At 37.3% G+C, this 27,384-nt stretch overlaps 1 protein-coding gene and 1 pseudogene across 1 annotated transcript in view; one reads left to right on the top strand and one right to left on the bottom strand.

Moving 5' to 3' along the window:
- The window catches only part of EFCAB5 (EF-hand calcium binding domain 5), a gene marked incomplete at its 5' end in the record, with an annotated part of 95,521 nt that extends 72,816 nt beyond the window's left edge, over positions 1-22,705 (bottom strand). The window contains 2 exons of the mRNA XM_081805987.1: positions 292-448; positions 22,092-22,705. Of these exons, the coding sequence (XP_081662113.1) occupies positions 292-448; positions 22,092-22,705 (771 nt within the window). The remainder of the gene's footprint in view (positions 1-291; positions 449-22,091) is intronic.
- Positions 22,706-26,799: 4,094 nt separating this feature from the next.
- On the top strand, positions 26,800-27,173 carry LOC115941355 (small ribosomal subunit protein uS10 pseudogene; annotated as a pseudogene).
- Positions 27,174-27,384: the final 211 nt, after the last annotated feature.

Genomic DNA, 27,384 nt, shown 5'->3' with positions numbered 1-27,384 from the left:
ACATACAAAAAAACAAAGAAACAAATGAAATCTATGTCTATCCATAACAAAGAGTTTGGGAACCTCAGCCAGAGTCAATATTTTAGAAATTTAGCTAGAATCTTTTGTTTTTTTAAATGCTTAATAGAAAATTGAAGAAATTGACTCTCATGGACCAGACAGGTCAGGAATCAGCTTACCTCAGCAAGACCGAAAATTTAGAGGTAGATTTCTAGCACTCCACTCAATATTGCAGCAATCATCCTCTTATCACCCACCCCACCTACCCTTCACAATATCCTCCTTTCTTACCACTACCAGGGGAATCATTCCTTTGGGGTCTAGAATCCATTCACTGAACTGCTCCTGCAGAGCCTGCTTCCGTGTATTGGCCACCTGGACTTTGACTTCTGTTATGCATTGTCTTTGTTCTCGTTTCTGTTTAATACTCTCCTTCATCTTGCTTATTCTAAAGGACGTTGAAATAAAAGACATATTGAGTTAAGATCATTGAATTTCATTCAGATTGTTCAAATGGCAGAAAAGAATAATTCAGAGCCTTATTTAAACTTTGTTCCTATCTTTAAAAAAAATAAATAAGGGGGCGCCTGGGTGGCTCAGTCGTTAAGCGTCTGCCTTCGGCTCAGGTCATGATCCTGGGGTCCTGGGATCGAGTCCCACATCGGGCTCCCTGCTCAGCAGGAAGCCTGCCTCTCCCTCTCCCACTCCCCCTGCTTGTGTTCCTGCTCTAGCTACCTCTCTCTCTGTCAAATAAATAAATAAAATCTTTAAAAAAAATAAAAATAAAAATAAATAAATAAATAAATAAGGGGTGCCTGGATAGCTCAGTCAGCTAAGCGGCCGTCTTCGGTTCAGGTCATGATCGAGCCCCACATATGGCTTTCCCTGCTTCTCCCTCTCCCTCTGCCTGCTGTTTCCCCTGCTTGTGTTCTCTCTCTCTCTCAAATAAAGAAATAAAATATTTTTAAAAATAATAAATAAATAAATAAAAGAGGCGCCTGGTTGGCTCAGTCGTTTAAGCCTCTAACTCTTGATTTCAGCTCAGGTGGTAATCTCAGGGTCATGAGATTGGGCCTGCGTGCAGCTCCATGATCAGTGCGGAGTCTGCTTAAGATTCTCTCTCCCTCACCTCTTCCCCTCCTGCTTGTGCTCTCTCCCTTTCTCTCTCTCAAATGAATAAATAAATCTTAAAAATAAAATAAAAAATAAAAATAAACTTTGTTCCTGTCTTTACACCATGAAATCTTCCTTTTTTTTTTTTTTTAAGATTTTATTTATTTATTTGAGAGAGAGAGAGAGCACAGAGTGAGAGGGATAGGGACAAGCAGACTCCCTGCTGAGCACAGAGCCTAATTCAAGGTTCAATCCCAGGACCCTGAGATCATGACCTGGGCCGAGGGCAGACTCTTAACCAAGTGAGCCACCCAGGCGCCCCCCATGAGATCTTTCTTGATTTAGGCCTGAAGTGACCTTTCCTCCCCCAAGCACTTACTGAATTTGGCTAAATCATAGGCTGTCATCTAGTATTATTTGACTTTTTATAGAGGTGGGCCTTATTTTACCCAACAAAATACCATACGTAAGAAGTACTAAAAATAAACCTAAAAGCTGCCACATAGACCTAAAAGCAAAGCCGAATGCACTAAAGTCTTATAGTGGTGGGGCTCTCTATTCTCTGGACACAGAAATCATCTGGAAAGATTCTAATTCCAAGTCTAGAGTGGAAGCCTAGAAGCTGCATTTATAACCAGCATTTTAGGTAATTCTGATGCCTCAGATCAAACTTCTGATTTCTGTCTAGGAATATGTATTTCCTTTAAATATCTAGAGTCAAACACTTTGACAGCCTCTAAGCATAATAGTTATCCGTATATTCAGATAGAGCTACATCTCCCGCGTTGGGAATGGAGAAAGTATCATGATTTTAATTGTTCCCATATTCATCATCCCTATTAGGACTTCAAAACCTCTGAACTGGTTTTGATTGAAACACCAAAATGACTTAGAATAATCAAAATAGCTGCTGGTTTCAAATACAATTTGTTTGAAGCAGGTCTTCATCTTTCAAAGAAAAAAACTAAGGTGATCTGACAGATTTAGAAATGCAAAAGACTTTTCAGGTAGGACTAGCAAATTGGATACCTCTAATAATCCAAAAGAATCAATCAAAATCTGTCATTTCTTTATTATGCCCATATAAGGCCTTCAAAATTCTCGAGGTAAATAGGCCTTCAAAAATAAACTTTGAAGCTTGAAAATAAAAATAGGCAAGTGGCTTAATAGTACAGAAGGACCTGTTTCTGAGCTGCTGGAAGATTAATTAAGATTTTAAAGGAAGTGCTAAGTTTCTCTGATGCAAATGCGAAGCAGCCAAACCTCCACCACTGATCTCAGTTCCGCCAGTCCCTTCTCTGCTGGCTCTCTGGTCCTTCCACCACTCTTTCTACTTCTGTTGCTTTACCTATCTCCTCCTCTCCTTCTTTCCCTTTTTTCCTCTCTCTATACAGCATTCTCCCCAATTTCTATCTTCATTCTTCTTTTTTAAAGATTTTATTTATTTACCTGAGAGAGTGAGAGAGAGAGACAGAGATCACAAGACCTGAGAGAGAGAGAGAGACAGAGATCACAAGCAAGGGGGATGGGTAGAGGGAGAAGCAGACACCCACCCCCACCCCCTTGCTGAGCAGGGAGCCCAATGTGGGCTAGATCCCAGGACTCTGGGATCACAACCTGAGCCAAAGGCAGACTGCTTAACCGACTCAGCCATCCAGGCGCCCTCTATCTTCATTCTTACATGACTTTCTATTCTTTGTATCTTTCTTCTAGGCTTTTCTCATTATTCATTCAAACACTCACTTACTCACTAAGTCAGTCACTTATTCATTTGTTATGCAAACATTTCTTGGGCACCTGCTATGGATGCTGCCATTATAAAGCTTAGGGTCCAATGCAGAACAAGAAAAGTAAATAATATTGCATAGTAAGTACTGGGTGTCTCCAAATTCTCATGTGTACCAATCACTGAAATACAAAAATGGATGAACAAAACTGGGTTTCTGTCATGTTTCCATCTGCCTAAAATACTTTTCTCCCTCTCTGTGTTTCACTAGATCCTCCACATCTGCTCAGACATCACTTCCTCCCTCTTATTAATAAAGAAACAAAACCTCGTTTGTATTTCAGAGCCACTGTACATGAGACTCCAAATATAATCCAAATGGATTTTAAATTGATTATTCAGGGAATGAATAAAATTTCTCTTCTGTGGTCTGCATTATCTCATGAGGATATATATGTACATCAATCAACAGAACTTTATAGCATGCAAAACTCTTAACTTTGCATAATGTAGGGTAGACATAAACTACAAACAGATTCTAAGTATAAATCCACATTTAAAATGTGGTAAAATGCAAAAATGGTCACAAATTCTTTCCATTCCTGTGCATATGTCCATTTGTAGGCAATGTGATTTTGCAGCTTCTCCCATTAAGAGATAGAATCTATTTCTGCATCCTTTGTGTCTGACTGTGGCCAAGTGACTTGCTTTGGCTAATGGGCCATTAGCAAACATGATGCAAGCAGACAGGTGAAAAATGTTATCAATTATATCACAACAAAACTGGAAAAAAAAGAAAAGACAAAGAAAAATGTTTGAACATTGGGGCTAGCCCTTTTTTATTGAACTTAGAAGCCCTTCCACCACCATCTTGGAAATGGGCCTGCGGGATGATGATCCAGTTACCTCCATTATTTTTGTAAACAGCCAACATCTTACTGCAATGTATGAGTGAGTCCAATTGATACCATGTGGAGCAGAGATGAGCCATAAGCTCAGCCCAAAGTTATCAACCTACAAAATCATGAGCAAATAAATTATTATTGATTTAGGCCACCAAGTTTTGAGGCATTTTGTTATGTAGCAAAAGCTAAATAAGAAAACTTTCCCCATCTTAATAAGTGTTTTTGAGGTGTTTTAAAGAAAAACACAGTATAAATCTAACTGGTTACAAAATAGAAGTAGGAGCACTTGGGTGGCTCAGTTGGTTAAGCGTCCAACTCTTGATTTTGGCTTAGGTCATGATCTCAGGGTCGTGAGATCAAGCCCCATGTTGGGCTCCATGCTGGGCATGGAGCCTGCTTAAGATTCTCTCTTCCTCTTCCTCTACCCCTTCTCCCCCCAAAAATAGAAGTAAAAATATTCCCTATCCTAGTTACGACAATCCAAATTCTATTCATTCATTCAAGCAGTACAAGGAATATCTTCCTCTTATAGCAGCATTTGCCTTTATTATATTAAAACTGAATGTTGTATTTCATCAAAATCAGTTTTAACCAGCTTATGTGAGAACTGACCATAAACTTTGAGTGACCCCAGTATACCATTAACTGGACCTAATTGAAGACTCTTTTTGGTCTGTTGAACAATGGGACTTGTTTTAATCAATCACGTACAAACATATGGACTCATTCTGTCCTATACAGTGTGATAGTTTTCAGTTTTTATAAGTATAAACATTATAAATCTCCCTAACACTTTTTAAAACTCCTGAATTTTCCCTCTCTGCAAACTAGTCAGTGAATTCTTCACGGCTGTATATTGCCTTGCCTGGCAAGTTAATAAATTCAGTTTTTGTTTGTTTTTAAGTTCTGGTGATCTTAGTTTCAAAAAGCTAAACTGGACTTCTTGCCATTCCAGGAGGATGTCCATATTATTTCTGTCATGAGTATTCCTATAAAAATGCATATATGACATGTGTCTACTTAATTATTATACTTACTTAACTCTAATATTTTGTATATTCAACATATATCTTATTATGAAATGAGGTTCCTGATGAAAGATGTAATAGCTTAAGAAAAATGTAAGTTACTGGTTAATCAATGATATTTGAACAGATTAGACCTATTTAGAATTTTATAAAATGATGAAAAACATTTATCATAGCTTCCCCATTAAATACTGATAATTAATTCCAGAGATTTCAAAATCACCCCAAATTAAGACATACATTATAATAATCATATGTATCTAAAGACAAAAACAAAAAAGCAAAACACACACACAAGAAAACTTTCATCATGAAAACAAAAACAGGATTAGAATAAGTTAGTTAATTCATTTAACAAATACTTAGTGAGCATTACTTACACAATGCAACATTAGATACCAGAGAAGTGAGGATGAATATGACCAACAGTTCCTGCTTGCATTATAGCAGGGGAAACAACCATTACAATTGTGATCAATACAGTAAAGGAGAAATATATGATGCAATGAGAGAGCATATAAGAGAACAATTTCACAGTGAAGTGGTATGTGAGCTAAACTGGAAAGGACTGGTAGTATAAAATGAAGAGGAAGGAGAAGAATGATACAGAGGTAATGACATACAAGACCCTGATATGGAAAGAAGCATAATATGTTTGAAGAACTGAAAGTAATCCTATGTGCTTGGAGTATAGAATGTGAGAAGAAAAGAGGCAGCAGCCAAGTAAGTTAGGGACTAGGTAGGTCATACAAGAAAAGTCTTATAGGCCTAGTTAGGGATTTTAGTCTTTATCCTAAGACTAAATGGAGACCATTGAAAGGTTCCACATTTGGGAAAAACACGATAAGATTAACTTTTTTTTTTTATACTCTATATAGAAAACCCGAAAAACCCACCAAAAAAATTGCTAGAACTGATACAGGAATTCAGCAAAGTCACAGGATATAAAATCAATGCACAGAAGTCTGTTGCATTTCTGTACACCAATAATGAAGCAGCAGAAAGAGAAATCAAGGAATTGATCCCATTTACAAGTGCACCCAAACCATAAGATACCTAGGAATAAACCTAGCCAAAGAGGTAAAAAGATCTCTACTCTGAAAACTATAGAACACTTATTAAAGAAATTGAAGAAGACACAAAGAAATGGAAAAACATTCCATGCTCATGGATTGGAAGAACAAATATTGTTAAAATGTCTATACTAGCCAAAGCAATCTACACATTCAGTGCAATCCCTATCAAAATAACACCAGCATTTTCACAGAGCTGGACACACAATCCTAAAATTTGTATGGAACCAGAAAAGACCCCAAATAACCAAAGGAATGTTGGAAAAGAAAACCAAGCTGGAGGCATCACAATTCTGGACTTCAAGTTCTATTACAAAGCTTTAATCATCAAGACAGTATGGTACTGGCACAAAAACAGACACATAGATCAATGGAACAGAGTAAAGAACCCAGAAATGGACCTTCAACTCTATGGTCAACTAATCTTTGACAAAGCAGGAAAGAATATACAATGGAAAATAAGTGTCTTCAACAAATGGTGTTGGGAAAATTGGACAGCCACATGCAGAAGAATGAAACTGGACCACTTCCTTACACCAAACAAAAAATAAATAAATTCAAAATGGATGAACAACCTAAATGTGAGAAAGGAATCCATCAAAATCCTTGAGGAGAATGCAGGCAGCAACCTCTGTGACCTCGGCTGATGCAACTTCTTACTAGACATGTCTCTGGGGGCAAGAGAAACAAAAGCAAAAATGAACTATTGGGACCTCATCAAGATAAAATCTTCTGCACAGCAAAGGGAACAATCAACAAAACTAAAAGGCAACCTACAGAATGGGAGAAGATATTTGCAAATGACATATTGGATAAAGGGCTAGTATCCAAAATCTATAAAGAACTTATCAAACTCAACACCCCAAAAAATAAAAAATCCAGTTAAGAAATGGGCAGAAGATTAACCTTTTTAAAAAATCACTTCAGTTACAAGTAATGAATAAACTGCGAGAAGTCAAGAGTGAATGGAAACATACTAATTAGGAGACTGTTGCAATAGTGCAGGTGAGACCTGATAGTAGCTTAGACTAGGGTGAAAACAGCAGGGAACGTCAGAAATGAGCAAATTTGAGAGGAGGTAAAATCAACAGGACTGATGAAAAGTGCATAGTGAGGAAGCAGAAGGTGTCAAGATTCATCCCTTGGGTTTGGGCTTGAAAATCTTGATGCAAAACCAAGAAAGACAATGACTTGAAACTGAAGTGCTTGTGAAATATCCAATATACAGATACTGAATAAATAGTTACACATACTGGTATGAAGCTCAAAAAAGGCATTTGGACTAGAGATATAAATCTAAGAGCATGAAGGTATAGATGGTAACTGAAGTCATGTGTTGGAATGACAGCGCTCAAGGATGATTTTGGAGTGACTGGAGAACCACGACTTAAGGAATCTTACTATTTGAAGATCAGATGGCAGAGAATGAGCCAGCACAGGATGCTGAGAAGGACTAAAAAGAGGTAGAAGGAAAACAAGTAAAGAATAATAACATGGAAGGGAAAGGAAAGAGTATCTCAAGGAGGAAATGGTCAACATCATTGAATATTGGTAAGAGGCCAAGTAAGATGAGGATTGCAAACTTCCATTGGGCCTAAAAACATGGAGAACATTGTGATCTCAGTAAGTGACATTTATTGAAGAGAGCCTGGAATGAGGGCCAGATAGAACAGATTGAGAAATGTGTTGGAAGCGGGGAAAATGTATATGGACACCTACTTTGATAAATTTAGCTATGTTTTAGTTATATTTCTTCAACTCAAGTGTGTAAGTTCCTCATGACAAGAACCAAATTTTGTATTTTCTCCCTATAAGGTATGGTTCAACATTGAGCACTTGGTAGCTATGTAACAAATACTGATTAACTGAGTGAAGACTCCTCAATAAATCTAAGTTATTAATTAATTTATCTAACAAATATTTATTGATATTTGTTAGATAACAAATATCTAAAACATAGATATGATAGAAAAATAGTCCTTGTCTTCAGAGAGATTATGGGGAGGTAAATCAACAATTACATTATAATGTGCTAAAGGCTGACATGAGGGCGCCTGGGTGGCTCAGTCGTTAAGCGTCTGCCTTCGGCTCAGGTCATGATCCCAGGGTCCTGGGATCGAGTCCCACATTGGGCTCCCTGCTCGGCAGGAAGCCTGCTTCTCGCTCTCCCACTCCCCCTGCTTGTGTTCCTGCTCTCGCTCTCTCTCTCTGTCAAATAAATAAATAAAATCTTTAAAGGCTGACATGAGCCTACAGGTACTCCAGGAATATAAAGAAAGAGTACCCAACCCAAAGCAGATGTGACAGTAGGTATCCCAGAGGAAGTGATACTAGGGCTGAGAGAGAGAGAGAGGGCAAGAGCAAGCGCAGGGGTGGGGGTGGGGCATAGAGCATCCTAAGCAGTTTCTGTGCTGAGTGCTGAGCTTGATCTCACAATCCTGATCTGGACCTGAGTCAAAACCAAGAGTCCGACCTTCAACAGACTGCACCACCCAGGCACCCAGATACTTGCGCCAATTCTTGAAGCACAGGAAAAATTGTCCAGTGAGAAAAAAGAGGGGAATGATGTTCTAGACATAGAAAGCTGGCACTCTGGATTGGAGGAGAGGGCATCTGGCTAGTGGTTTTGATTAGCTGATATGTAAGAAATAATAAAATTGATGTGCATAAAGAATGCAGCCTATCTAGCCCAGATGAGCGAAGTCAGGGCTTGATGGTCTGAGTTCAATATCACTACATGCTGGGTGCATCAGATCTAGTGCCTGCAAGTTCTGAAGCTGGCCTTGACGGTGAAGATTTCTATTTCCAAATGAGGTAGTTGAGTTCCAATTGAACCACCTTCCTGGAAGAGTATGAGCAAGGCAGAGGGCATTTCCCACTGGATATTTCCCACTGGAGTCCTGGAAAGCATCTGTTTTGATGGTATAGGACTGAGGTAGGGCAGAGGATATACAAATCAATGCAGTAGCCCATAAGGTCTTCAGTCTGTTCTCTTCTATAAACAGAAAAAATCCTATTTTCTTCTGAGGATAACAGTTACTGGATAGTTTAAAATGAATCAATAGTTTTATCTGGCAAATCCCAGAAATTTCTGGACATCTTGGACAGTCTTACTCTAGGACCACCACACTTTGTCAGACATTATACCAGATATCCAGCCCCAGCTGCAGTGAACTTGACTCAGGAACTTCACCTCAGTCTTTTTAACGTTAGGAATGTCCTATGCCACTGAAGCAGGACCACAGACTCATTCAACATCAAGTTGCAGGGTGTGTGCGTTTGTAGGATATTAGGCTAACATCCAAGGAGACCATGATTTCTCAGTCCACAAGTACTTCAATTTCTAAGTACTTCATAAATACACATATACACATACACATATGTGTGGTTTAGAGATGGATATGAAACTAGCCCATGTATATACATTATTATTATGCTTCGGGTTGAATAAAAGTAGAACCTGTTTGATGAAGTCCTACCACACACCATTGGGTAGAATAGTCATTCAAACTCTATAAAAAAAAGCATTCTCCTTGTCTAGCCACTCACTTTTGGCATAACCTGTTTTACTGGATTGGTAAACTATGATACTCAATACAAATTGGCAAAATAGTTGATATTAATAATATCTCCTTGGGAGAAGCACCTATGGGATTTCTTAAGCACTGAGGTTTGGCTCACTAAACAGGTGACAGCTGGTGTGGAGTATGAGCAGACAGACATCTGTCTAAGAAGTCACTGTCTCCTGGCAACTGAAGAAGATCCATATCAAGGATGAAACATTCCCTTGCTCTTGCCAAGTCCTGGTAGCTGGTGTATTGCAAGCATAAGTTAGACATTTGGGGGTTCATTTGTTTTATAGTGAAAAATTATATTTAAAAGGCTTAAAATAAGAAAGAAGTCATAAGGGGCATCTGGGTGGCTCAGTCGTTAAGCGTCTGCCTTTGGCTCAGGTCATGATCCCAGGATCCTGGGATCAAGCCCCGCATCGAGCTCCCTGCTCGGCAGGAAGCCTGCTTCTCCCTCTCCCACTCCCCCTGCTTGTGTTCCCTCTCTCGCTGTGTCTCTCTCTGTCAAATAAATAAATAAATAATCTTAAAAAAAAAAAAAGAAGTCATAAAAAATGATAGAACTAAAACTCACCTATTATATCCATAGATGTAAATATGCTAAAATCTACCTATTAAAAAAAGGATTCTGATCGAATTATAAAACAAAGAGCATTCTACATTGTATATTCTGTACATAGAGAAAGCACTAAATTAAAATTACTCAGAAAATTTGAAAATAAAAGGATGAACAAAAATATTCTATGAAAATACATATAAAAGAAAGTAGGGGTTACAATGTTCTTATCAGATGAGATTAAATTCTGGAAAATAATTACAAAGATGATACTTTATATAAAGAGTGCACTATACAGTGAAGGTTTTACTATATGCCCAACTTACATGTACAATTTGGCCAAAACTGTTGGAAGTTGCAAGTGAGAAGGGGGGTGGAGTTTGTTTTTGGAAACACACAAAGTAAGCATGTTGAAGTAAATTGACAAACCCTTTGTAGATACCACATTCTAATAGAAACACAATGGATGTTGTCACACAGTCCACGTAAGTTCTTTGAACACTGTACATGAGTTAACTTGTAGGGAATTATCAAGTAAAAAAATTAATTATTAAGTAAAATAAAGGCCTGTGTCTCTTTCCCTTTTAGTTTTTACTTGGCTTGTGTATCCTTAATGCTTGAGCACTTATACTGACTTATTTTTCTCCTTTATGTAGCTGTGGTGGAGAAAGCAATTCTATGCAAAATTTTGTCATGATTTTTTCTCTTTGTGGGTTAAATGTTCCATTATTAGTCCATAAGTGTAATAAAGAATTGTCACAGGAAAAATGCCAAAAAGATATTTCAATGTGCAGCACAGACTCCATAGTAATTATGAAATAAACAACAGATGTAGGGATCAGAGATCATTAGCAAGCCAGAACCTGGTATGCATCACTAGAACTTCCACACAGGAAAAGATCCAAGTTTTTGCCTTGAGTCTCAGATCTACTTCCTAGTTCATTTGAACTCTCATCTAGGATCAGGACTATGTATCAGGACTGGTGGAGAAAAGTGAGAAAATTTATAGTATAATAGGCCCCGCTTCTCTGGAATAGTATGAAGTTCTAACATTAATAATAATAGTATTTGTCATTTTCAAAAATTTTTAATTTAGTTTTTAAATTACATCTGTGTGCTTTTTTTAACTGTTTAAATTTTTATTTATTTATTTATTTTTTAAAAGATTTTATTTATTTGCGAGAGAGAGAATGAGAGGCAGAGAGCATGAGAGGGAGGAGGGTTAGAGGGAAAAGCAGACTCCCTGCTGAGCAGGGAGCCTGATGTGGGACTCGATTCCGGGACTCCAGGATCATGACCTGAGCCGAAGGCAGTCGCTTAACCAACTGAGCCACCCAGGCGCCCAATTTTTTATTTTTTTTTAAATATCATATAGTAAAATGGGACATAGTTGTATAAATTTAAACACGTGTGAATATGTGTAACCATCACCATAATCAGGCTATTGAAAGTTTGTAATCTTATTTTTTTTTTTAAGATTTTATTTATTTATTTGAGAGAGAGAGATAGTGACAGAGAGCATAAGCGGGGAAAAGAGGGAGAAACAGTTTCCCCGCTGAGCAGGGAGCCCAACTTGGGGCTCGATCCCAGGACCCTGGGATCATGACTTGAGCTGAAGGTGGACGCTCAACCAACTGAGCCACCCAGGCGCCCCTGTAATCCTATTTTAAGAGCAAATACTTTTCAGGGGCACCTGACTGGCTTAGTTCTTAGAGCAAGACTCTTGATCTCAGGGTTTTAAGTTCAAGCCCCATGTTGGGTGTAGAGATTACTTAAAAACAAAATCTTAAAAATAAAAGTTAAAAAAAGAACAAATACTTTTTTTTTTTTTAAGATTTTATTTATTTGAGAGAGAGAGTGACAGAGAGCATGAGCATGGGGGTGGGGGAGAGGGATAAGCAGATTCCCCACTGAGCAGGGAGCCCGATGCGGGGCTGGATCCCAGACCCTGGGATCATGACCTGAGCCAAAGGCAGTCGCTTAACCAACTGAGCCACCCAGGCACCCCAACAAATCCTTTTCATTATCAATTCACAATAAAGCAGTTGTGACTTATAAAATATGCATTCCCAAGCATGGAAGGAATCAGGAGTCAGAGAGAAAAGTTACTGAAAAAAGATGTTAAAAGAAAAGAAAATATGAAGAAAAGCAAAATGACACAAACATAATCTTATCAGTTTTGCAAAATAACATGTAAGAATTAAAATCCACTTCAATTCTTAATCTGTCATTCAGAAACTCTGATGAAAAGCAATAAAAGTATAATACATATGTAAAACTTACAAACAACAGTGATATTTTATTTTTCAGACAAGAGGCTACCACTATAAAAATTGTCCCATATCAGTAAGGAATATCTTCTTTATCTATTGTTCTTAGACCCCACACAGAAACAAATCCCTTTTTATCCAGAGTAGTCAGATGAAAATTTTTTGGACCAGGTTGAGGCAAATGTCTATAACATCATCATGAGAGGATAAAGTCTTGACAAACCAAACAAAAACTGTATTCATCTTTTTTCTTGAATATAAATAAGAAAAACTCTCATTCCTAATATGAATGGACTTCTCCAAAACTCTCTAATGGATTAATGATACAAATGATATAGTTCAGAGAATTTAAAAGCAAGACCGTTTAGCTAAGATTGCTGTGTATCCAAGCTTTAAGTTAATAGGTATTGGGCTGTTGTAAACATCCCTAGGATTTCTGAATATTCTGCAGATGCTTGACACTGTCTTATGCTGATCTATAGATCTTGAATTTTTGCCAGAAAGAGATAAAGCCCTAATCCTGACAAACTAGGCAAACAAAGCATCTTTGATTACTTTAACTCTTGCATGAAATTCCTACAACAGTATTGCTCCAATAGAAACTAGGGCTCTGGGACACCTGGCTGGCTCAGTCGCAAGAGCATGTGACTCTTGATTTCGGGGTTGTGTGTTTGAGTCCCACGTGGGGTATAGAGATTACTTAAACAAATTAAAAAAAAAACTAAAAAAGAAAATGAAAGAAAGAAAGAAAGAAAGAAAAACTAGGGCTCTTATCAAGCTTCAAATGACTCTAAATATTCAAACTCCCAATTCAAGAAGTGAGACAAACTAACCCTCTTGTGTCATGTTATTTGCTGGCAATGAAACCTAGACCAGAGTCCTGGTGCGCCCATTACTATTCTTATTACAGATATTGATAAATGCCTACTTTTATGTACTGATTGAGATTTACATATCCCTAATAGGAGGAAGTATATATCAATATATTGATTTACAGCCTCGACATCAGTTCCCAAATTTTAAGTATTTTTATGGCAGTAGATCTAAATACAAATCTCATTTATTGCTCTGCAAGAACAGATGGTGAACAGAAATGTTCTTTAAGCTATTTATTAAATTTAATGACACTGCTCCCTATTGCTGTTGGAACTTTTCACTAGTACTAAAACTCCTTTAATTTGGTTTCTCTACATAATTGGTTTTGAAACTTTTTTTTAGGGTGCATAATAACCTCCTGTGGAACTTGTTCTCAATTCATGCCTAAAGGTTCTGATTCAGAAGATCTGAGGAAGAAGCTAGGAATCTGCACTTCTAACCAAGCATCCAGGTAATCCTGTTGTCATTCGTAGGCAACCACACTCTGAGAAAGACTGTTTCAACTGAAAATTAAAATTCCATGTCCACATATAAAATAAAACAAAAGAAGAGTTCTGTACATATCTCTTACTTTATTCTAGTGGTATATATGTACCTAATTTCAAAAGAATTGTTATTCTAGGGGTGCCTGGGTGGCTCAGTGAAGCGTCTGCCTTCGGTTCAGGTCATGATCCCAGGGTTCTGGGATCGAGCCCCGCATCGGGATCCTGCTCAGCGGGAAGCCTGTTCTCCCTCTCCCACTCCCCCTGCTTGTGTTCCCTCTCTTACTGTGTCTCTCTCTCTCAAATAAATAAATAAAATCTTAAAAAAAAAAAAAAAAAGAATTGCTGTCCTAAAGCTTCTGATTAGTTGTTTACCCTATAGGAAGAACACAAAAAGAAATCACAAAGAATTTTAGGTTCTTTTATAAATTTTAGTATAAGTATTCATGCCAGAAGATATTAGAAGGAAAGTATGAAGATTCAGGAAGAGCATCAGACATTCAAAGTATCTTATTTTTGTTTTGTTTTGTTTTGGTTTTTGGTTTTTGTTTTTTTGTTTTAAGATCTGGAAGAGACCTAGATGTTATCTAGACTAGGGCTTAGGGCCCAAACTGACCTGCTACCTGGTATTATACCGCTCAACAGCTAAGATTGGCTGTTACATTTTAAAATAGTTTTTAAAGGGGCGCCTGGGTGGCTCAGTCGTTAAGCGTCTGCCTTGGGCTCAGGTCATGATCCCAGTGTCCTGGGATGGAGCCCCGCATCGGGCTCCCTGCTCTGCGGGAAGCTTGCTTCTCCCTCTGCCACTCCCCCTGCTTGTGTTCCCTCTCTTGCTGTGTCTCTCTCTTCAAATAAATAAATAAAATCTTTAAAAAAATAAATAAAATAAAATAGTTTTTAAAAATCAAAATAAGAATAATATTTTGTGGCATGGTAGAAAATCTATGACACATTTTAGTATTCATAAGTAAAATGTTATTAGAACACAGCCATGCTTATTCATTTACATATTGTGTATAACTACTTTTGTAATACAACAGCAAAATTGAGTAGCTGTGACTCAATTTTCCAGGAAAAAAACCTTTAATTTTTATGTAATCAAGTTTAGCAATATTTTCATGATTTTTAGTCATGGTTAAAAAGGCTTTTCTCTGGTAATAAAGGAACTTAATCCCTGGTTTCTCCCAGTTGTTGCATGGTTTCATTTATCATATACACATACTTAGAAGGATATGTTTTATGGACAAAAAATCTGCAAATAAATCTAGTAGCTCTTTTTTTTTTTTTAAAGATTTTATTTATTTATTTGACAGAGAGACACAGCGAGAGAGGGAACACAAGCAGGGGGAGTGGGAGAGGGAGAAGCAGGCTTCCCGCCGAGCAGGGAGCCCGATGTGGGGCTCGATTCCAGGACCCTGGGATCATGACCTGAGCCGAAGGCAGACGCTTAACAACTGAGCCACCCAGGCGCCCCTCTAGTAACTCTTTTATTGGGATTGTTGGTATTATTATTTTGAAGCTATTTTATGTAAATTGTAGGATAAGACAAGTAATTGTCAATCTTGTTAGGAGCCAAGATTTTCAGAAAAAAAAAAAGAGAGAGAGATACAAATATAGAATCAAGGAATTAGGTAAAAAACCTGAAACATTGTATTTGATCTGAAATTATCAATATTTACTCATTATTTTTAAAAATGAGATTTGTTAGTCCTGAAAGAGCCTAGAAGCAATGATAATACAATATTTATGAGCATTCCTAGCTCCCAGATGAGTGATTTCCATCAAAAGGAACAAAGAATCCTTTTTAAAAAATGTACAAAGTTTTCAAAGACTAAAGGAGTAAGGTTGGAAGAACACAGGAGCCAAAGTTGGGTCAAGTTGAGGATCAAAAAGAAAAAGTAATTATAATGGATTAAAATACATTGAATATATATTAAAATCAATGTGTCTACAATGATACTCAAAAGGAACCATTCCCCCAAAAGGGGAAAAAATCTTTTTTTAAAAACATATTTATTTATTTAAAGATATTATTAATTTATTTGACAGAGAGATAGAGAGAGAGCACAGAAAGGCAGAGTGGCAGGTAGAGGGAGAGGGAGAAGTCGGCTCCTTGCCAAGTAGAGAGCCTGATGCAGGACTTGATTCCGGGACCCTGGGATCACGACCTGAGCCGAAGGCACACGCTTAACCAACTGAGCCTGGGTAGGAGCCCCCCCCAGAAATCTTTCATTTATTGCTCCTCAAGATGCCTATTGATAGATAGATACATAGACACATAGAGACTTAGAGATATAATACATAATATTCTGAAAATTTGTAATTAAAAGGAAAGAATTAAACATTTATTTTTTCTTATTATTAGGAAACATATTTAAATGTTACCAAATACATAGCAATCAAGTGGGAGCTATTTCAGGAATTCCAATATCTCAAAATTAGGAAATCTATTAATAAAATTCATTATCAACAGGTCTAGGGTGAAAACCAAGTGATCATCTCCACAGATGTTGAAAAAACATTTGACAAAATTAACAATCGTTCTTGAGCTTTAAAAATCGGCTCAGTGTGGTTAAGTGTCTGACTATTGATTTCAGCTCAGGTCATGATCTCAGGGTCATGAGATCCAGCCCCACATTGGACTCCGTGCTCAGCACAGAGTCTGCTTGTCTCTCTCCCTTTGCTCCTCCCCCCACTCGTGCTCTCTCTCTCAAAAAAAATAAATAAAATCTTTTTTAAAAATCACTCTATAAAGGATCTAGAAAAAGAAGATCAAAACCTAAACCCAGCAAAAGGAAGGAAATAATAAAGATTAGAGCAGAAATAAATAATATAAAAACTAAAAAAACCCCAATAGAACAGTTATCCTTTCCTCTGCCATTGTGGTGTGTGCAGTTGAAGGTTCCTCATCATGTTTTCTCAAAAGACTTTCAGGATCAAGGGATCCCAGGCCAAGAAACAAAGGCAGAATTGTCCCATTCCCCAGTGGATTCAGATGAACTGGTAATAAAATCAGGTACAACTCCAAGAGGAGACATTAGAGAAGAATCAAGCTGGGTCTATAAGGGATAGCACATGAGATGGCACACATATTTATGCTGCATGAAGGTCTTGTGCTTGTATCCTGCCACTCTATAAACATCACTGCTACCTGGACAATAGACATGTTTTATCAGGGAAATGATTTTTCTCTCTTACTTCTTCTTGCTTCTGCACCAGTAGGTTGGTTTGGTAATAAATATGTGAGCCCTTTTATTTGACAAAAATAATTAATTAAAAGATCTAAAAACAATAGAATAGATTAGTGAAAACAGGAGCTGGCTTTTTGAAAAGATCAACAAAATTAAATAACCTCTAGCAAGATACATTTAAAAAAAAAAGAGAGGACACAAATAAACAAAATTACTAATGAAGGAGGAGAAATAACAACCAACACCACAGAAATATGAACAATTTTAACAGAATATTATGAAAACCTATTTCCCTATCAAATTGGACAACTTAGAAGAAGTGGATAAACTCCTGGAAACATAACCTACCAAAACTAAAGCAGGAAGAAATAGAAAATTTGAACAGACCAATCACCAGCAATGAAATTGAATCAATAATAAAAAAACTCCTAAAATACAAAAGTCCAGGGCCAGATGGCTTCAAGGGTGAATTCTACCGAACATTTAAAGAAGAGTTAAAGAATATCCAATGGGAAAAGGACTATCTCTTCAACAAATGGTGTTGGGAAACGTGGACAGCAACATGCAAAAGAATGAAACTGAACTAAGTTCCTACACCATGCACAAAAACAAACTCAAAATGGATGAAAGACCTAAATGTGAGACCTGAAACCATAAAAATCTTAGAAGAGAGGACAGGCAGTAACTTCTCTGACATTTGCTGTAGCAGCTTCTTTCTAGATATGTCTCCTGAAGCAAGGAAAACAAAAGAAAAAAAAATACACTATTGGGACTACATCAAAATAAAAAGCTTCTGCACAGTGAAGGAAATGATCAACATATCTAAAAGGCAACCTACGGAATGGAAGAAGATATTTGCAAATGACATACCCAATAAAGGGTTAGTATCCAAACTACATAAAGAAGTGATACAACTCAATACCCAAAACACAAATATTTCAATTACAAAATGGGCAGAAGACATGAACAGACATTTCTCCAAAGAAGACATCCAGATGGCCAACAGACACATGAAAAGATGCTCAACATCACTCATCATCAGGGAAATGCAAATCAAAACTACAATGAGATATCACCTCACACCTGTCAGAATGGCTAAAATCAACAATACAAGAAACAACAGGTGTTGGCAAGGATGTGGAGAAAGGGGAACCCTTGTGCACCATTGGTGGGAATGTAAACTGGAGCAGCCACTGAGGAAAACAGTATGGAGGGTCCTCAAAAAGTTAAAAATAGAACTACCCTATGATCCAGCAATCACGCTACTGGATATTTACCCAAAGAATACAAAAACACTAATTCAAAGGGATGCATGTACCCCAATGTTTATAGCAGCATTATTTAAAATAGCCAAACTATGGAAGCAGCCCAAGTGTCCATCGATAGATGAATGGATAAAGAATATGTGGTATAGGGGTGCCTGGGTGGCTTAGTCATTAAGCATCTGCCTTTGGATCAATCCCAGGGTTCTGGGATTGAGCCCCGCATCAGGCTCCCTGCTCAGTGGGAAGCCTGCTTCTCCCTCTCCCGCTCCCCCTGCTTGTGTTCCCTCTCTTGCTGTGTCTTTCTCTGTCAAATAAATAAATAAAATATTTATAAAAAAAAAAGAATACATGGTGTATATACAATGGAATATTCTTCAGCCATAAAAAGGAATGCAATCTTGCTATTTGCAATGACATGGATAGAGCAAGAGAGTATAATGCTAAGCAAAATAAGTCAGAGAAAGACAAATACCATATGATCTCACTCATATGTGGAATTTAAGAAACAAAACAAACGAGCAAAGGAAAAAAGAGAGAGAGACAAACCAAGAAACAGACTCTTAACTATAGAGAACAAACTAATGGTTACCAGAGAGGAGGTAGGTGTGTGGGTGGGGGAAATAGGGGAAGAGGATTAAAGAATTTACCACGATGAAATAATAAAATAAAATAAAATAAACTTAAAAAATCATTCTACAATATAGAAATTAGGCACATTTTTCTTTTCTTTTTTCTTTTTTTTCTTTCTTTTTTTTTTTTTTTAGAGTTGTGGGAGGGACAGAGAGAATCTTAAGCAGGCTCCACGCCCAGCGTGGAGCCCAAGGCCAGGCTTGATCTCAGGACCCTGAGATCATGACTTGAGCCAAAATCAAGAGTCAGACACTTAACTAACTGAGCCACCCAGGCACCCAGCACATTTTTTCTAATGTAATAAAATATATATTTTTCAGATCCAAATAAAGTAGAGTTATGGTATTAATATATAGTTTTTAAAAACTGCTCATGATGAGGCAATAATACAAGAAATCATCCCTACTAAAGTCATAAACAAGACAGGGATGTTATTTAACATTCTATTGGAAGTAATAGCCAGCCAATGTAACTAGGTAAGAGGAAGATATTGCAAGCATTAAAATTGAAAATGAATAAGGAAAACTCCTATTACTTGCAGATAATAAGGTTTCCTTGCTAGAAAATCTAAATAATCAACTAAAATTTTTCTATAAACAGGGGCACCTTGGTGGCTCAGTTGGTTAAGCATCCAACTCTTGGTTTTGGCTCAGGTCATGATCTCACGGTTGTGGATCAAGCCCCATGTTGGGCACCACACTCAGTGAGGAATCTGCTTCCTTCTGCCCCTCCCCATTCATATGCATGCTCTCTCTCTTTCTCTCTCAAATAAATAAATAAATCTTTTAATAAAAATAAAAAATAAACTCTTTCTATTAATGATGGAACTCAGGTAGCAGAGTACAAAAATTTACAGAAATTAATAGCTTTCATGTATTCAAACTACATATAGATAGAAAATGTAATGAAAGAAGAAAGTCTCATTTACAATGGCAATAAAAAAATAATAAAATACCTAGTAATACACCTAACAAGAGATGCAAGCTTAAATGAAAAAAACTTTATGACAACAATGATCGATACAAAATAAGAGGAATAAATGGAAAGACGTGTTCTCAGATAGAAACACTTGTCATTAAAGATGTTGATTTTCCCTAAGTTAATAAATAAATTTAAACGGAGTTCAATAAAAATTCCTACAAGGTTTGTTTTGTTGTTCTCCTTTTTTTTTCAAGTAGATGAATCAATCCTAAAGTTCATATTAAAAAGCAAAAACACGGGGCTCCTGGGTGGCTTAGTTGGTTAAGCGTCTGCCTTCAGCTCAGGTCATGATCCTGGGGTCCTGGAATCAAGCCCCCTGTAGGACTTCCTGCTCAGCGGGGAGTCTGCTTCACCCTCTCCCTCTGTATGCATGCTCTCTCTCTATCTCTCTCAAGTAAATAAATAAAATCTTAAAAAAAAAAAAAAGAAGTAAAAACACCAGAATAAAAGAGTAAATAGTGAGGACCAGCACAGTCAGAATTATTGAAATACAGATTTTCCTCAACTTATGATAGGGGTACGCTCCAATAAACCCATCATAAATTGAAAATATCCTAAGTGGAAAAAGAATTTAATACACCCAACCTACCCAACATCATAGTTCTGTCGAGCCCACTTTAAATGTGTTCAGAACACTTAAGTTAGTTTACAGTTGAGCAAAATCATCTAACAAACACCTATTTATAAAGTGTAGACTATCTCATGTAACTGACTGAAAACTGTACTGAAAGTGAAAAACAGAATGGTTGTATGTGTACAGAATCGTTTTAAGGGTATGGATTATTTACCTTCATGACTGTGTGGCTGACTGGGAGCTGTGGCTCATTGCCACTGCCCAACATCACAGGAGAGCATCATACTGCATATTGCTAGTCCAGGAAAAGATCAAAATTCAAAATTCAAAGTATGATTTCTACTGAACACATACCACTTCCACACCAACATAAAGTCAAAAAATCAGTAAGTGGATGAAGGGGGGGAAATCGGAGGGGGAGATGAACCATGAGAGACGATGGACTCTGAGAAACAAACTGAGGGTTCTAGAGGGGCGGGGGGTGGGGGGATGGGTTAGCCTGGTGATGGGTATTAAAGAGGCCACGCTCTGCATGGAGCACTGGGTGTTATGCACAAACAATGAATCATGGAACACTACATCAAAAACTAATGATGTAATGTATGGTGATTAACATAACATAATTAAAAAAAAGTCTCAGTGACTAAAGCAGCACAGTGTGGTGCATGAACAGGGAGATAATCAATGGGATAGAGAAAGAAAAATGCAGAAATACACTCCAAAATATATAGGAATTTAGTAATAAAGTTTCAAGCAGTGGGGCAAAATAGACTATTTGACAATTGTCGTTGGGATCACCATATAGCCATTTTTGAAAAGGAAAAAGTTGGATTCGTATTTTATATCTTTCGCTAGGATAAATTCCAAATGGATCAATACTTAAAATGGGAATTAAAATAATAAAAATTCCAGAAAAAAAACATGGGAGGATTCTTTTACTACCTGAAAATAACAATGGCTTGAAATCCAGAAGTCATAAAATGAAAGAAAATAAATTCAACCACATAGAAATAAAATATCTTCTGCATGACAAGATATAAATAGCAAGTAAAAAACAGAAGAAAATATTTGTAACTCAGTCAGATGGTCTTATATAAAAAGAAGAAAATTTAGAATCTATATTTGCATTTGCTTCTGTATGTATAAAGAAACTGGAAAAATTCACTGAAAATGAAGAACAGTCATTGTTTATGGCAGAGGTGGAGTACTGGGTAGATGGAGGATAAGAATGGGAGAGGAACTTTTCATTGTATAACTCCTTATACGTTTTGACTTTTGAACCAAGTGAATATATTGCCTATCTGAAAAGTTAAATTTTCAGAAAGTCTCTACTCTTATATAGCTTACTTTCCAGTGCAGGGAGACAGATAATAAGCGAATAAATATACACTTTGGATCATAGTGAGATAACTAAATCCATGAATTCAAGGACCTTGTTTAATATGCTTCATTAATCTTCATAGTGCCTTTTATTTTATTTTTTTATTTTTATTTTTTTAAAGATTTTATTTATTTATTTGAGACAGAGAGAATGAGAGAGACAGAGAGCACATGAGAGGGGGGAGGGTCAGAGGGAGAAGCAGGCTCCCTGCCGAGCAGGGAGCCCGATGCAGGACTCGATCCCAGGACTCCAGGATCATGACCTGAGCCGAAGGCAGTCGCCCAACCAACTGAGCCACCCAGGCGCCCTTCATAGTGCCTTTTAAATAGTGAAACACATACTAGCAACTCAATAAATACTTTCTGAATAATTACAAAATTATTGAAGTCCTGTTTGTATGATTATGTCATTGTTCTACTTGCTTTCAATATAAGGACCTAGATCATCAATTGAAAATATAAAAAATTGTACCTGTTGCCAGTAGTGTCGGGAACATGTATCTTCAGGGCTTCTGTGACATCCCTCATCACCCTTTGATAACCAGACATTCCTGAGTCTTTGATATAATAAGGATTGTTTCTCATTAAGTATTCCCCCAAATGATTAATTGGGTTAAACTTGGTTGTATTATCAACATCTGCCCGAAGCTTCTTCTTTTCCACTTGCATTAACATTTTTTCCACTCCAGGAACTAAGGTAGGCAGAAGTTTGTCAAGCAAATATGCACGAGTGTTCAGTGTCATGTTTTCAGCATTAAACCACTCTTTGGCCAAATTATCCCTAGAGAGTTTTTTTTCAGCCTTTTTTTCTAGTTCTTTCTTCAGATTGTCCTTATCTATTATTTTCTGCTGCATTGCCTGGGCTCTTGCTTCCAATCTTTCGAAAAAATTTTTCTTCCATGGCTGTTCTAGCTTTGAGTTCAGTGCAGTTGGATCTAAATTGAAAATCACTTTTGCAGGTTTTCTAACCACCAAAGTCTTCGAGACTCTAGTGTTAGAGTCCTTTATTGAACAAATTGAGGTTTTTGTCTGCTCTTCCAGGTGTATTTCTGAGGAGGAAAAAAAGTAATGTAGAAATGTAAGAAATATTAGAAGTAGATTTTAATCTATGTTACTTTAGAATATTATTAGAAAAAAAGTTCTTTATATCCATTTACATGGTGTATTCAAACACAGCTGAAAGTAACAGAAAATCAGATAACAGTGACTTTCACTCTAAGGACATTGATTGTTGACTTAATCAGAAGTCATTCAGCAGCTCACTGTTTTTCATTAAGTACCTAGCCTGTTTCTATTGTTCTTTATTCATTTTTTGTGCTTGTACCTGAAGATTATAAGGTAGCTATTGCAGCTCCCAGCATCACTTCCTTCTAGGAAAAGAGAATTGAGAACAAACGGGTTTTCTCTTCTTGTGGTTCTACTTTATTATATAAGAAGAGAATGTCCCAGACTCCCTGCTCCAAAATTTTCCTTTACATTTCATTGGTCTTATTAAGTTGCATGTGTATCCCTAGACCAATAACTGGTCAAGGAAAAAGGGATTTTTTATTTTTAAAGATTTTATTTATTTATTTGACAGAAAGAGAGATAGCGAGAACAGGAACACAAGCAGGGGGAGTGGGAGAGGGAGAAGCAGGCTTCCTGCCGAGCAGGGAGCCCAATGTGGGACTCCATCCCAGGACCCTGGGATCATGACCTGAGCCAAAGGCAGAAGCTTAACGACTGAGCCACCCAGGCGCCTGGAAAAAGGGATTATTATGAATAGTTTTGACTAATTATAATTTATTCCTTCATGCCAGGGTTTAGAATAAGTTCCTGACATCAAATGATTTCTATCTGCTGCAAAATTGAGGCTCAGTTGGCAGACAAAAAGGTGAGGAAATGTCTGCTGAGTAGGCAGTGAAGAGACTCTACCACACATATATATTTAAATATATTTCTTTCCACTCTCATATTTCCAGTCTCTTTCAGGTTTTCATTTTAAAAATGCAGTATTGAGATATTAGACCAAGATAGTGGAGTGAGAACAGGCACTTATATTCCCTACCTATCAAAATCTCTATAAATGACAAAAAAGGGGGTGTGTGTGTGTGTGTGTGGTGTTAACATAAACATAAGAAAACTGGCAATCATGAAAGGGGTCTTCAGTAGTCAGAAATTTTGAAGGTCTCTGAAAAATGCAAGGAAGGTAGAATTAGATGATTGAGGAAACTATAGGACTAAAAAAATACAGGAGAAGATCACTATGAAATTTGGGAGCAGCTTTGAGGCACCCCAAGTTTAAAGGATGTACATGTGGGTAGCAGGGGAATGATTGATCATTTGTGTACCTTCATCCCCATTTGAGCTAAACATTAGGCATCAGAGGTGTTCACCCCACACTGAGACAAGAGGGTTTGGGCTAGAGAGGCAGGGTAATGCCTCCACACAAAGAGAAAATGAATTGCTGACAGACTTCACTGTCTGTACACCTTATGCCTCCTCCATAATCACTGGCAGCAATGTACAGAAAATAGAAACTCCAGCTACAGAAAAGCAAACAGGGATTCCCAAATGCAAATATAAGTACACATAAAAGTATCACTAAATATTTAAAGAAAACTACCTCCATGACTAAATCCAACAAATACAATAATTAATATTACCCAAGGAAATACCATTAATAAATGCAAGGAGTCTCCAAAAGAATTGTAATTAATATCCTCAGAGCAGAGAAGTCAGAAGAAATAAAAAGAATGTTATGAATGTTATTTAAAAATACAATTAAGAGATCTTGGACACCTAGTGCTCAGATCTTGATTTCTAGTATCATTCTCCAATTTTTAAAAATCAGGACACACTGTTGGAGAAATGACTGATTCTAGGACTGGAGAAGGAAATACTAAATGAGGCTAGAGTATCTTGTAGTGCCAGAAAGTAAAGAAGTGCTCGAAAACAAACAGACAGATAGACAGACAAACACTACAATGATTGGGGTGTGGCAAAGGCACACAGCAGCTAACTGAAAGAGCTCTTAACAGCCAAAGGTGGAACAATTTGAGCAATGTAATAAAATAGTATTGGATTCTAAACCAAGTATAAAATAAATATCCCTAAGTCTGTACTGATATATGCAAATAAATGGGGGAAAACAGACAAATCTCCTGGGCAGAAGTATTCCAAATAATTTAGGTAGATACTCTGCCTTCCAGGAGGTAGAGCATAATAACTCTTCTTTTTTTTTTTAAGATTTATTTTTTTATTTTTATTATATATTTTTAAAAGATTTTTATCTATTTATTTGACACAGAGAGAGAGACAGTGAGAAAGGGAACACAAGCAGGGGGAGTGGTAGAGGGAGAAGCAGACTCCCCGCTGAGCAGGAAGCCCCACATGGGGCTTGATCCCAGGACCCTGGGATCATGACCTGAGCTGAAGGCAGATGCTTAACAACTGAGCCACCCAGGCACCCCTTATTTATTTGAGAGAGAGAGAGAAAGGGGAGGAGGGGTGAGGGAGAGAGAGAATCTGGAGCAGACTCCTGGCTGAGCACAGAGCCCAACACGGGGCTTCATCCCACAACCCTGAGATCATGACTTGAGCCAAAACCAAGAGTCAGATGCTTAACCGACTGAGCCACCCAGGTGCCCTAAGTCTCTTCCTCTTAATTATAGGCTGTGCACAGTGACTTCTTCCCAAAAGTACAATATGGAAAAGGGGGAAAAATAATAACTTTTCAGTGGACAAACCTGACAAAAACTATCTCAGCCAGATGATCAAGATTAATTAACATCAACAATGGAAAGTCATGTTGATAACATATATAGTATGCTAGACAGGATATAAGAACAGCACTTAACATCTGTAGTCTTACTCCCCAAAATCCATAACCCCATCTAATCATAATTTCAAGATCAGACAAATCCCAATTAAGGACATTCTACAAAAATACCTGGTAACACTGCCTAGCATTGTCAAGGTCATCAAAAACAAGGAAATCTTAGAAACTGTCAGAGAAAAGATAACTCTAAACAGACATGGCAATTAAATATAAAATGGTATCCTGGAACAGTAAGAGGACACTAGATAAAAACTAAGGAAATCTGGGGTGCCTCGGTGACTCAGCTGGTTAAGCAACTGACTCTTGGTTTCAGCTGAGATTGTGATTTCAGGGTCATGAGATGGAGTCCCATGTCGGGCTCCACTCTCAGTGTGGACTCGGCTTGAGATTCTCTCTCCCTCTCCCTATCTCCACTCTCTGCCCCTCCCTCCACTTGTGAGCTCTCTTGTTCTCTTAAATAAAATCTTAAAAAAACAAAACAAAGGAAATCTGGATAAAATATGGGCTTTAGCCCATATAGCTCATTAATTGTGACAAATGTACCACACTAATACAAGGTATTAATAATAGGCATAACTGGATGTGGGATAAAGAGGAACTCTATTATTTTCATAATGTTTTTGTAAATTTGGAAGTATTCTAAAAATAAAAGTTTATTTTATTTTATTTATTTTTTTAAATAAAAGTTTATTTTAAAAAAGAAACTCAAGAAACCAAAAAAGAAAGAGAGAAATCACTTGGAAATGAAAAAGAATTATTGCCGTCAACAAAACCATCAATTACATTGCCTTGAAGATCAGAAAATACTGAACAACTAACCAGCAAGCTGGAAGACCAGGCCAAAGCAGATAAAAAGGGCAAAGGAAATAAGAGAATGGAGGATAGATCCAGAACTTTTAATATTCATCTTATACAAATGTTAAATGGAGTGAACCAAGAGTGTAGACGTAAGGAAATATTCGAAGAGATAATGCAAGAAAATCTTTTAGTATTGAAGAAAGATACAAATCTTGAGCTTTAAAAGGCTTACCAAATGCACTTTCTGTTTGGGATGATGAAAAACTTCTGGAACTAGACAGTGGCGATGGTTGAACAACATTGTGAATTTACTTAATGACACTGAATTGTGCACTTCAACATAGTTTAAATGGTAAATTGTATATTATGTGCATTTTCCACAATTTTTTTAAAAAAGAACCAAATAACTAATGGAAGATACATGATTAAAATACAAAAAATAGTTCTTTAAGGAAGATGAGGTCAGACCTATAGCAGAGCTCTGGACACACACCTCCAGCTCCTGACTCACCACTGTTCACTTTCTTGGAGGAACAAGTCCGTCAGAAAGCTTGCCTCGTCCATGGCTTTTAAGGACACCAGGAAGACACCCATGGAACAAGAGGTGGTGATTCACCAAATTAGAATTACTCTAACCAACCACAATGTAAAATCTTTGGAGAAAGTATGTGCTGCCTTACTTGATCAGAGGCAAAAAAGTAAAGAATCGCAAAGTGAAAGGACCAGTTCAGATGCCTACCAAGACTCTGAGAATCAATATAAGAAAAACTCCTTGTGGTGAAGGTTCTAAGACTTAGGGATCATTTTCAGATAAGGATCCACAAGCGACTCATTGATTTGCACAGTCCTTCTGAGATTGTTAAGCACATTACTTCCATCAGTATTGAGCCAAAAGTTGAGGTTGAAGTCTTGCAGATGCTTAAATCAACCTTTTAAATAAATTGATTATCAGGACACCTGGGTGGCTCAGTCGGTTGAGCCGCTGCCTTCGGCTGGGGTCATGATCCCAGCATCCTGGGATGAGCCCCGTGTCTGGCTCCCTGATCAGTGGGGAGCCTGCTTCTTCCTCTGCCTGCAGCTCCTCCTGCTTGTGCTCTCTCTCTCTGACAAATAAATAAAATCTTAAAAAAAAAAAAAAAGTAAATAG

Source organism: Leptonychotes weddellii, chromosome 15 (genome assembly GCF_054177405.1).
Source record: "Leptonychotes weddellii isolate Sample4059 chromosome 15, ASM5417740v2, whole genome shotgun sequence".
Taxonomy (NCBI): domain Eukaryota; kingdom Metazoa; phylum Chordata; class Mammalia; order Carnivora; family Phocidae; genus Leptonychotes; species Leptonychotes weddellii.
The sequence above is the reverse complement of the archived record's forward strand: the minus strand, read 5'-3'. Positions and strand labels throughout refer to the sequence as shown.